The sequence below is a fragment of the Botryllus schlosseri genome, chromosome 7 (genome assembly GCF_051294905.1).
Source record: "Botryllus schlosseri isolate E-star chromosome 7, Bs_hap1, whole genome shotgun sequence".
NCBI lineage: Eukaryota > Metazoa > Chordata > Ascidiacea > Stolidobranchia > Styelidae > Botryllus > Botryllus schlosseri.
Window position 1 is genome coordinate 572,232 of NC_137242.1, and position 12,560 is coordinate 584,791.

The 12,560-nt window shown below is 40.4% G+C and overlaps 2 protein-coding genes and 1 long non-coding RNA gene across 3 annotated transcripts in view; all 3 read right to left on the bottom strand.

Annotated features, from left to right (window-relative positions):
- The window catches only part of LOC145443113 (uncharacterized), a 197,055-nt gene that overhangs the window by 42,497 nt on the left and 141,998 nt on the right, over window positions 1-12,560 (bottom strand). The gene's annotated exons all lie outside the window — the stretch shown is intronic.
- Window positions 1,144-7,955, bottom strand: LOC145443079 (4-galactosyl-N-acetylglucosaminide 3-alpha-L-fucosyltransferase FUT6-like). The gene is made up of 7 exons (XM_080321074.1): window positions 7,816-7,955; window positions 7,272-7,367; window positions 7,134-7,213; window positions 6,219-6,338; window positions 4,578-5,096; window positions 3,403-3,662; window positions 1,144-1,984 (listed from the first exon to the last, which is right to left on the bottom strand). The coding sequence occupies exons 1-6, from the start codon at window positions 7,942-7,944 to the stop codon at window positions 3,413-3,415; spliced, it is 1,194 nt and encodes a 397-aa protein (XP_080177200.1). The 5' UTR covers window positions 7,945-7,955; the 3' UTR covers window positions 1,144-1,984; window positions 3,403-3,412.
- LOC145443062 (uncharacterized) lies at window positions 8,896-11,003 on the bottom strand. The gene has a single exon (XM_080321059.1). The coding sequence runs from the start codon at window positions 10,994-10,996 to the stop codon at window positions 8,897-8,899; it is 2,100 nt and encodes a 699-aa protein (XP_080177185.1). The 5' UTR covers window positions 10,997-11,003; the 3' UTR covers window position 8,896.

Genomic DNA, 12,560 nt, shown 5'->3' on the forward strand with positions numbered 1-12,560 from the left:
GATATAGCTATATGCGATATAAAAACGATTGTGGCAAGGCAAACAGTCGAATTCAACCATGTTACGTAACTTCTTAGTCAGCCTTCGTCTACTTTCGTACTATATAATTCTAGTTGTATTAGACTAATTAGAAGTACCGGTAATCTAATTTAAATCCAGTTATTGAAAATGAATGAAATGTTTCTTTAATTTTAATTCTAATCTAATTTGTGGTATGCTTCTATGCTGTCATTTTTATTATGATGCAACTTATTGTTTCCCGAAAATGCGACAGGAGAAGTATATAGTGCGAAACGAGCCGAGCTTGCTGTGCAGTGTGCCTACAGTTGCTATTCTCATGCTTATGACAATGGACTTTAATTTGATATGAACTGAACTTCATTCAATGTCCAAGTGTTCACGCATTCAGTTCTTCTAATTCTAATATAATTTGGAGAAAACTGTATAGTGTATAGGTATAATTTTAGTTCTAATCTAATTTGGAAAAACTCTGTAGTTATAATTCTAATTCTAGTCTAATTTGAAAAAAAACTGTAGCTATAATTTTAATTATAATCTAATTTCCAAACGCTGAAGATATTCTGGTTGCCCAAGTCTGTATTCCACAGCGACGCTAAAGTCGCTTATTCATAGAAAACAGCCAAAAAACTCGCGTGTTATTGGAAGCGGGAGTGGCTGAAACTCGTAATCATACTAGACATGGGGTAATCACGATTAGTGATCATAATCGATTACGAAGATTACAGCATTTTCGAGTAATCGTAATCGCAATCGATTATATTCGAAAAAATCTGAAGTAATCGTAATCGACTACTTCACATATCTAATCGATTTCTTTGTGAAAGAACGATTACCTTTTATTTATGCAAGGACCATGACATAAACTGAACATTCGTGAGCAAGGACGAGATATTATACCAGGTTAGTGATCACACATGGGCTACGCATGATTTTCAAACGCACTACCCATTATTACGACAGAGGTATTAGCTTTGCTCGTCCTTGGGTAAGAAGTATCCAATCCACACACAGTAAATAGATATTCGATGTACGTACCCGTACGTAGCGCCCGGTACATTGTAGTGTGATTGTATGAACAACTGCTGTGTCTTATATCAGATATCAATGCACCCCAGATGCCGCTACCTCGAAACAGGATAATAATCACCACTCTGCCTAATTTCAAATAGTAAATTTTGTATTGATATTTGGCTGTGCTTAATTTAACGCAGCTTGGCCGCTGCTGGTTGGCGAGCAGTAGGCCCAGGACGAAGATTTGAAATATTAGTACTCGTCAAATGAAACATTACGATTTCCACAACAAAGCATCAGAAATCAACAGCTGCTGAGTGCTGATATATATTATAACCGAGCCGTTCTTTGCCTTTTCTCGTAACGGCGGTTTGCAGTGTCTGTATTAAGTGGAAGGCAGAATTTTATGTTCACTTTATCTTATTCTGTTGTGACTCCACTTGGAACGGGCGCCAATCGTGATTTCGCAATTCTTAGTCAACATTTGGACCTACCGCCATAGCAATCCGCTTATACACCATGTTAGCGGGGGTTGCAGCTACAATCAGGACCACAACAGCAGTTCGTCCCCCCCTCCAAACGTTGGTCTTGGGTCCCCATAGGATGGTCAATTTTCAAGTTGATGACTGAATTTCGTAAATAATATTCGTAATTCATCGGATCGAGTTCGGCCTGGATTGAAGACAGCTCAGCCTGCCAGGGCGTGTTACACATGCAGTATCAGTACCTAATCGGACATTTAGGCCTGCCCCCGAGACCAAAACAACGCAACATGCTATATCTTCAGTTCAGTTCTTCGAATATCCAACTTTCATATCCAGCACTTTGCAGACATACGAACAGAGAGAAGTATCGCGTACGAGTCCTCGGTGGACAGACAGCTTTCAGGCGATTCAGGGGGACGGAGATTCGATTCGATCACTTGTTCTCAAGAAGCGTTCCACCGTGCAACCTGTTACGTTTAGCAAACTTGAATGTATTGTCAGAGGGATAATTAGGAAAATATCGACGACCTGGTTGGTCAAATTAGTCATCTCTGGTACTCGAGTACAATAGGTCGCAATTTCCAAGTAAACTTGTGAGCATTCTGGGCCTACTTTTGCTTAACGACTGCAAATAGTTGAGTCTTAGTATAAGTAATAGTGTAAAACAATCACCACTTCAGCAAGTTGTCGAAGTTGGCAAAAACCTACCTAGAATTGGAAGTAGTGTTAAAATGTGAGCACTTTAGTAAGTAGCGCAAGTAGGCCAAACATCCTGGAGTTATTTATTTCAACTTTTTGCAGATATTTTATCAAATTGTCAGGTTGGGTAAAAGAAACCTTGCACGCCAAATTTGGCTCAGTTCCAACTAGTAGTTGTGAAGCTATATTAATATGAAAATTTGAATTTATTATAGAATATTTTTCAAAAATATAGAAATTTTACTGTCTAATCCAAGGGTCGCCAGCTCAAAACGAGGTCGCGCGCCATTTTTCAAATTTTGTAGAGGCCACGGGCCACAGGAATGCATTTTCGAGGCAAAATTGACCACACTTTTACGTTTCATTAACGTCGGTACAACGCTGTGCTCTCAAACATAGGCGACAGGCATAGTTCCAACAAAAGAAGTAATGTTTTAATAAATAAATAGAAATTCAACAAAATATATCATGATCAACATTTTTATGTTATTTTAAACCATGAGCTGAACACGATATGTGACAACGCTTTTCAGCGACTAATGATATAGCTGAAAGACTATCTCATCGAAAAGCTTGATCTTTTAGGGAAGACCTTAGCCGTTTTCTCAACGTCTCGGTCTTGGCGGTGTCTGGGATATTCCACGTCAAGGCAATATGACTATTGCCCATTAATGTCGGCTGGTTCTCCCTCGGTGGATTGCTGCTGTCATCGCCGTTTAAACTACTGAGGAATAGTGATGTTTGGCTCAGGAGAATCGCTTATTTTGAAAAAACAACAACAACATGTTGAGACTGAAGTCAATTTCATTATTTCAAAATGTTTTACTTATTGTTGTTTCGAAACCTGAAATCAGATCGCGGGCCGCAAGATGTGACGTCGTGTCGGGGACCCCTGGTCTAATCCATTAAATTGTTAGTTTCTCCACAATAACTTGACCAAAACAAATTTTACTCAATTCCAGCACATAGAAGTGACGATTTTTATTAATAATTCTAGGATAACACACATAAATATTATTTTTTCAAATCCAAGATTTTCAACGCCAATAAATTCGGTCCTGCGAGTCGGATTTGAGCCAAAATCTATATGTATCGTTTTATTAAACAACTTGACAATTCCATGGGGTATTGAGTAAAATTTTTAAGAATTTGAAAAAAGTTAATTTCGAACAATCCCAGTGTATACCTTGTGGCGGTCAGTGAGGCTTGACGGCGGCAGGTCCGATTCTCAGTCTCGTCCTCAAACAATCTCTATGGTTGCCTCCGTAAAACCACGAGTGTAGAGACTTGACAGGAGTTGGAGTTTGCTTGAAATATCTCGTTTCACCGACTGCAGATTGAGCGTCCGTTTTGATCGATTCAAGGCCGAAAGTGGCGATTTTACAGAGCGAGCAATAGCTTTCATCTCGGCCGACACTAGTTGAATACGAAGCATCACCGTACCATCTGGAACAGAGAACGTTGGGGTCAAACTGCGAAAGTCGTAGCTCACACATTCCGGCTAAATTCGTCAGACGGGGTACGCGAGTGAGCTGGTGACTAGCGTCTCCCTAGGTTTCGCCTACCTGCACTATTTACTCGAGTGGTTGTCATTTCATAACAATATTACTGCTACTGAAAATTTTTTTTCATTTTTGTATAAAAACTAGTCCTGCAATACTTACTTTCTTACTTAGTTAAAATAACTACTTCTACACTTGTACTCCAGTGAAAATTTACGACGTTACTTCTATACTGCAGCACCGGAAACGCCTACTTTGACCGCCTTTGCTTTCTATACGCTACTTGAATAGCCATTTGCAATTTGTACTTTGAACAGAGTTGTAACCAGGTTACAAGGTTCCAAGACACAAGCCAATCTCACTTTTGTAATTTTGAGTCGAGTCGAGTCATTTTCAACTCGCCACCGAGTCAAGTCGAGTCAATAAAAAATCGTGACTCGAGTCGCACTCAGTCGATTCATGACTGGAGCCATTACAAACCTGGCTTTGAAAACTATAAGGTAGTATTGGGATAAGTTGGAATCACTTTTCGGGCGACATTGTTTTAAAACCACGTGAAATAACCGCTGTATCACATAATTGAACATATTTTCGACAATCGCACCTATTTTTGTAGTTGTGCTAGTCATTTTGGGTCAGTTGTGATGGTATATCCTTGAATTTGAAAGTAATCACTGTTAAAAGTATGAGAATCCTCAAACAAATCTACTGGGGTGCTTTTCAGACATTGATTTTCAACCTCCACTTCAACTAGTTTTGACACATTTTCGAAATTGCTACTTCTACTTGCAGTTGTGCAGAAATTTACAGCGCCGCTTAATTCCGACTTGAGCTGTCTGCTTTCAATGCCGTGAATCACCTGAAATACTCGAGATAAGCCGAATCGTTCCCGTCCAGGTAGTTCAAATATTCCACGAGTTCCGTCATAGTCGCGAAGTCCTCCAAATGAATGAACGAATTCTTGGGAGCGACTTTCTCGTAGTCTGCCTTGAAAGAACCCCAAACCACAGGCACTACCCCCACGTATAGTGCGTTGCGATAAAACTTCTCTGTGATATAGTCTTTGCAGTGGTACGAGTTTTCAAACGCGAGGAAGAACTTGTATTTCGACAACAGTGATTGAAAGTTAATGTCATAGGTATTGCTGAAGCATTTTCCAACGTAATCCGCGGAGAGATGATGTCTTTCGCGCAAATTTCGCAAAATTTCGAGTCTGATATCAGCCGCAGAAGTGGAACCGCAATTGGAAACTGCTGCTACCGCAAGTTTTTCTTTGCTTTTTAGCAATTTGGCCAAATTTCGCAGATAGCCTTTTTGTGAAACGGACTCGATGGCTTCCGAAACGGTCCCGTACGGATGGTAGAGCGACGAATCGGTCCTGCAATATACAGAAGTGGTTAAAGTAGTCAACGTTGCTACTCAAGTAGAAGTATTGGCGTAAACTCACATTGAGGTATGCAGGTAGAAGTAGCGATTTCCAAGTAAATAAAAAGTACGTAATCTAGGCCTAGATCATGCCGATGAAACTGATGACTGTGAAGTAGAAGTAATTAAAATAATACATACTGTAGACGTAGAGAGTAGTGCATGTAGGCAAAACCTATTCGAGTACTCCGACGAAGTAGAAGTACTTTACTGGCCATCTCAGGTTAAGAGTAAGACAAACGAGTATATCACGGATGCAAGGGATTCGTTTGACCCGAGCAGAGTTGCATACAATGAGTTGAACATGACTAGAACGCGAGACTGAACAGTAGGGTTGTTCAAAAATAATTTTTTCCGGATTCCGGGAATTCTGATCAAATTGTTAGGTTTCCTAAAAAAATGATGCGCACCAAATTTGGCTCGATTCCAACTGGTAGATGTTAACGCACAGGAGTTTGAAAATTTAAATAGTTTTCAAATTTTACTGTCAACTCCATGAAATTGTTAAGTTGTCTAAAAGAACAATGCTTACCAATTTTTGCTCGCTTCCAACCGGTATAAGCGAAGTTATTGCAGTTGTAAATTTTGGATTCACAAAAATAGCCTGGACAGTAGCTAGTCCCAGAATTGCCAATGGAAAACTCAAGTATCTTCGCTTCCACGGCTGGAATCGCGTCGAACTTGTTTAGCATCGGTTTTTTTTTGTAGACAACTCAGTTGACAGTAAGATTTGAAAAATAAAAAAATAACTAAAATAAATTCAAAATTTTCAAAGTAACGTGCGTTCACATCCAGCAGTTTGAATCGAGCCAAACTTACTGTGCAGCGTTATTTTTGGCAACCTAACAATGTAATCAGTAAATCCCCGGAATAAGTTATTTTTGAACAACCCTACTGAATTGTACTAAATAGTATGACTCAAACTCGGCCCTTTGCATGCATACATGGACTCGGACCTGACTCAGTGATGAATTGAAATAGAATTGATCAAAACTATGTTAAATTGCCTTGTGGCTCGGAGCCTTTTTACTTGGTTACAACTCTGACCGAAATGTTGACGAATTCCAACACGAACCTGTAACTCAGAGTGAGGTTGAATCCGAATTTGTTTTCCCACAGCAAAAATTTCTTCCTCAAGTGAAAAAGGGCGGGCGGCGGTTCCCCAGCGGTCCAAACGTAGTGTTGGTCTGTTCGTCTGTTGTAGAAAAAACGGACACATTTAATAACTCAGTGACCAGAGGCGGTCAGTAACGGTCACGTCAGAATTTTCGATGTACTAAAGTAAGTTTTGCTGACTCATACTTCTTACTCGTATAGTTATAGTAGGGCATAGTGGTTCCGAACGAAGGCGATTTTGAGAATAAAGGGGGGGAGAATCTTAAAACGTCTGGTGAGAGATATTTAATTAACACGGTTAAAAAATGCACGTGAAGACGATATATTCTGCATATGACACGAAAAGAAAGGTCAACTCAACGGAAAGTAGACGCGAGAACCGGTTTTCCAAGAACCTAGCACCTCGGGAAAATGGCCATTTTTAGTAAATTCACCCGCGATCAGAGTTAAGTGAATTAATTTCCCGACAATATATGCCATCTTTTTCGGATCCGTAAATATGCAGGGTGAAAATTTGTGTCGAGATTGATATTGGGGAAGAGGAGAAAAAGGTTGTTAACCACTGTACCAGAGATAGAATAGTTACTTCTACTTGCACTTCAGTAGAAATTGACGACGTTACTTGCACTTGACAGTACTCCTTTTTCAGCTACTTTTACTCGAGAAGGAATCTACGACCCTTTTTCCACTTCTTCGTGAGTAAGATTACCGATGACTAGATACTCAAGTGGTAATGATTTTAGACTATACTGGGATTTTAATACTTAGTTCTTTACGTACTTGGTAATAGTTACTTCGACTTGAGCTTTAGTCACTAATAATTACTAATTGACTATACTACTCTAGAAGTGATATCACAACATCAGACACACACCTCATTTCCGGAGTCGGCATGTCTTCAGGTTCGATGTTCTCCGACCGAAACAGAACGACCGCGGTCGACGGATGTCCGAGCTGCGAATATTCGAGTTCGATTCGAAATTTTCGAACTTGAAAACCGAATCGTCTTTACCAGAGTGCGGTCGCTGGTAAAGCTGCAGGATCCGCATCTGGTTTCGTCCAAACTCTTTTTCTTCCAGGCTCTTTCGTGCCAGAGCAAGATGATCTTCTGATAAGAGATTATGGGATTTTATATTTTCAAGCAAAATCCTCTTCCGGATCTTAGGTTCAAATAAAAGTTGAAACACAGAATAATATGTAAATAATTGATCGAATGGAAATTTACGTCAAGTTTCATGTCCAAGTACAAATCCAACTTCAAAATTATCTTAAATCAATATCAAATCCAAATCATGTTAGCGTCAGTTTTCGTTAGTTGATGAATAATATATGTATATATATATGCAATGCATCTTACAAATTCTCAATCAGTCACCTCAGATTTCCTGCTTAAAGTATGCGACCCCTCTACTTCTTTTAACTACTTGAGTACTTTTCAGACTTCTACTTCTACTTGTACTTGCAATTGAGTAGAAATTGATGGCGTTACTTCTACTTCGTTTCCAATGAGAGGATCAGTCATGTCACATTGACCAACAACAAAAATTCGGACTCACCTTTTGGCGTCCGACCGAAAACTTTTCGGCCTCGTCATTCTTCGTCATCCACCGTATACAGAACAAAGCGAAAATGGAGACCAGTGAATATTTTCTTACACTCGACGACCGCCATTTTCGTCGGAGCATTTCTTAGACACTTTATCTAAACGAAAGCAAATCGTTGAACTTATTGCTAGTCGAAAATAAGCGAGTAAAAATATAATATGGAAAGCGATCTATTGGAATGGAACAAACTGTTTGCTCGAGGTTTGTAAAAATGGTGTAGACAGTCACACAGCAAACAACTCATCTACGGATGGATACGAAACGCGCTGTAAGCACATAGAAATTACGATTTCGGGTAACTTCGTGAACGAATATGAAATATAATCTGGCCACGTGTTGCGCATCCATCCGTGGCTAAGTCATGTATTTAGGGTTGTTCGAATTGTTGTGGCTATTCGATAAAATTGTTAGGTTGATTTAAAAAAACAGGGCACCGCAAATTCGGCCGAATTCCAACCTCTAGCAGCGAAGCTACTGGAGTTTAAAACTAATTAATTTAATGTGGAAAGAATTATTTAAAAATATATTCAAATTTTACTCACAACCACATGAAATTGTTATGTTGTCTGCAAATACTTGCGTAGCAAATTTGACTCGGTAAAAGCGGAGCTATTGATGTTCAAAATTTCGGATTTTAAATAATAGTATTTACGGTGGGTAGTTTTGTATCGAATATTCAAAAAATTTGCCAACGTAAATACTATTTTTACAAATAAAATTTTGCGCTCCAATAACTTTGCTTCTAGTGAATGGGATTAAGCCAAATTTTCTACAAATCGTGTTTTTAGACAACTTACCAATTATATGCGGTCGAAAGTTAAATTTTGAAAAAATTTGTTCATTTTTTATTAATTCTTATAATTCCTTGTAGCTTTGCTGTTGCACGTTGGAATTGAGCCAAATTTGGTGTGCAGTGCTTTTTTAGCCAACCTAACAATTTTAACGAATAGCCGGTATAATCTGAAGTTAAAAGACATTTTTGAACAACCCTATGTATATTCATACACTATAGGAGGTAGATGATGCCCAATTTTCATATTTCGTCCGAAAACAATGTCCTGTTATTTTTCCAGAGATGCATCCACATCTCTGCATCGCTGTGGAAGAAATTAGATCGCCTGAACTGCGCAATATAAAGCTGAGTTCGAGCGCTGCCAGCCATCTCGGCTTTAGGCAGGTTGAGATCCCGCAAAGAGTCTTCAGCCACGCGAGATGATCCTCTAACTTCAAACCACCAGCTCCATTTCAAATGAGTCACGAAGTTCTGGTCCACGATGCTGCTTTCGCAAATGTAGCAGCCCGGGAACAACTTGGACGTCACAACAGGAGTCTGGACCCGGATAAATCCGTTTGATGTCGCTATTTCTTCCAAAGTAGAGTATTCTCCCAAAAACTGAAAGTAGGTATTGTTGTCTGAAGAGTTAAAAGCTAGTACCTTGTCTGAGAAAACTATATTCATGGAATTCACGCTCAAAGCGGTCTTGTTTTCCACCATTTCGCGATGATCAGTCGAAGCTTTGAGGCTGGAATAGATCGAATACGAATAATACAATTCGAAGTGTTCGGTTTGAAAGAAAATTAGATCGAACTGCGTCCTATGGGCGACTCTGCGCATGATAAATCTTTCGTGGTTGACATGTACCGGGGTTTTCAAATACTGGAGATACCTGGTGTCACGCGGGCATACTTTTACGTGAACAGACTGTCCTCCGTAGTGTTTCTTGACGGCACGATTTGATATGGGCCCTACTTTATAATGCAGCTCGTTCTCGTGCATGAAAGGGGATGAACGGAGGTAGAAATGAGTTGAATTTTTCACGAGAACGGCGCTGCAGTTTTCTTGCATTTTCAAGCATTCTTCTTTCGCTAGTGTAACGTTGAGGTAGGCTTTGTCGTAAATCTCAGGCGCCACGAGTCCTCCTACTTTATTGATGATTTTTCCAGGGAAATTGTGAAAGGCACAGTTCGCGTTCGAGAAACTGGACAAATCCTCGATGCCGAATCCGAAAATCTTTTTCGATGACGTTCCATCGCGTCGACCGTTCGTTAAGAACGGGTTTTCAACCTCGATTTTGTGATTAAATTCGTCAAAAGACGAAGACGCGTTTCTGAGCAGAAAGACTCGAACGTCTAGCGTGAATTTCGTGTACAAAGTGTGGTTTTGGACGCTTTTAACTGAATATTTTATAGTCGAGAGGCCGCTTTTATCTGTTGATTTCCATTTCCTGAACATATTTCGCTTCCTTTGATTCATTGTATTGAATGAACTACCGAGACCGGTAGCAGGGTTGAAGGACCAAGGATGGTCGTGTGGAATCATTTTATATCTCCCCACATCTTCCGTTACAGAAGCAGAATCGATGTTGTTTAAATGTAATCTTGTTTCGAGGTCTGAGTCTTCTCCACCCCAACCGTAGAACCGATTGCTATGTCCGTTTATGAGGAAGTATTGACCTGTCTTGATAGCTCCGACTCCACCAAAGTGCGTACCATAGTCGACCGTGTAGTTAAACTTATCAATAGCGGGCGATAAATGTCTAGGAAAATCTTGGCATCGATGTAAGTTACGGTCATCTTCAACCAACATGTCGACATCGTTGAAAATCAAACAATCGAAATCGTATTTCTCTGATTTTAAAATCTCCAAAACACCAGCATTCATGACTCTGGCTTTGTTAAATGCACCGTCATCGTACTGCTCCGGAACGAACACGCAGTACCGGAGTTTCTGCCTTTGCAAAATCGGATGCAAATGCATCATCAAGGTTAGTAAATGTTGGTCTCGGTTCTTGAACGGAACTATAATCGCCAGACTCTGATTTGCGACGCAGTCGGCGGGTTCGTAACAACCGTGCTTTACCTTCGTACCCGCAGATTGAATCGCTTCCCATTCTACCGGGGCGTAACTAGAGTTCACTTCCATTCTTCCGAGCAAGGTATCAGGGTACGGCTCGCAATATTCCTCGTTATCTTCAAAGTATATCTGCTCTGTGAATGGAGGCCTGTTCGTTGTGACATCATGAGAGAGCGGACCGCGGTATTTATCACATGATGCAATCAGAAGTGTTATGATCCCGACGACAGCGATGTCAGTGATAATGAATACCAGCAACAGCGTTCGCATACGCGCCATTTCACTGCCTGGTTATGAACTAAAACTGCGAAAAAGAGAAGGAAATTCACGATCATGAATGAATTCGGTGAAAATGCTAGTAAAACAACGTTAAATATTGTAAAAAATATACGTTTCCTGAATATTTACCGACAAATAACTTTAAAAAGTGCATGCGATGATAGCCGCCTGTGAGCTTCTCAAGGAACAGTTGACTCGGAGAAAAAGACATGAAATTTGGCAGCGTGCATTAAAACGAAGATTGATAACACTGTAAACAGGTGGAAATGGGTGTTTTTATACGATTTCTACCATAGCTCTGGGTTTGCACCCGTAGAAAGGATGTTTAAGCATAATTTTGTACTTGAAAACGATTTCCACAATAGCGGGGGGTGTAAATCGAGTGAACACCTCTCTTTTGGTCACAACTTTTGCTTACACACCTTTGCAATGGGTGAAAATGAAATCAGTACACCCGTGTCATATAACACATTAAGGGTATTTAAATCATTTTTACCCATTGACAGGGTGTAAGAGCACAATTGAGTACCTGAAATTGAGGTTTACCACTTTCACACCCTAGGTTATTGTGGTAATGGGTGAACTACGCGATTGTCGTGCTCTATGAAGCCTGCTGCTGTTTGGCCGGACACGACTGTCATTACATGGCGCGGCTTATCACATTTACGATGTTTTCCGCCATCAGACTTCTTCTCCTTGGTAAAAGCGATGTTTAAACTTGTTTTTGATGACCGACCATAGAGTTTCATCGCCACCATATGGCAGCTTTCCGGTTGAGGTGCCTTTTAAAAGCGCCAAGAGTTGTTCAGTGCGTCCCGTGCCTGACACTTCCGCATTCGGTAAGTATTTATTGAGCATAGTCAGCTCGTGGTGATCGGAAGAAGCTCTAACTTCGAACCACCATTTCCATTTCAAATGCGTCACAAAGTTTTGATCTACGATACTGCTTTCGCAAATGTAGCAGCCCGGGTACAAGCTGTTCGACATCGAAGGAGTTCGTATTCTGATGATTCCTTGTTCGTCTGCGACATCTTGCAGAGTTTTGTGGTCGCCTAGGAACTGATGATAGCTTGAGTTGTCTGTTGAATTGAAAACCAGCAACTTATCAGAGGATACGACGTTTAGAGAGCTGAAGGACAAAATAGACTTGTTGAGGACAGTCTCCGAGTGATCAACCACTGCCCTGTGACTCGGATAGATGGAATACGAATAGTAGAGCTGGAAGGATTCGGTTTGGTAGATACGCATGTCGAATTCAGACTGATGTGAAACGTTTCGTAGCACGTAGTCTGAGTCTTCCAACTGGATTGGCGCGTACAGGAATTGCAAGAATCTGGCGTCTTTTGGACACACTTTAGCTACCACAGATCGGCCCTCGTATACTTGAGATGTTAGCCTTTCGTTGACTGGTCCTACTTTGTACCGTAAGATCTTATCGTGAATGTATTGATTTGAGCGCACCACGTAGTTATCTCGTGACTTTTCTAGGACTGAACTGCATTCGTGGCCCATCGCTAAGCATACGGATTTGGCGGTTTCTGGATCTTTGTAAACCGTGTTGTAA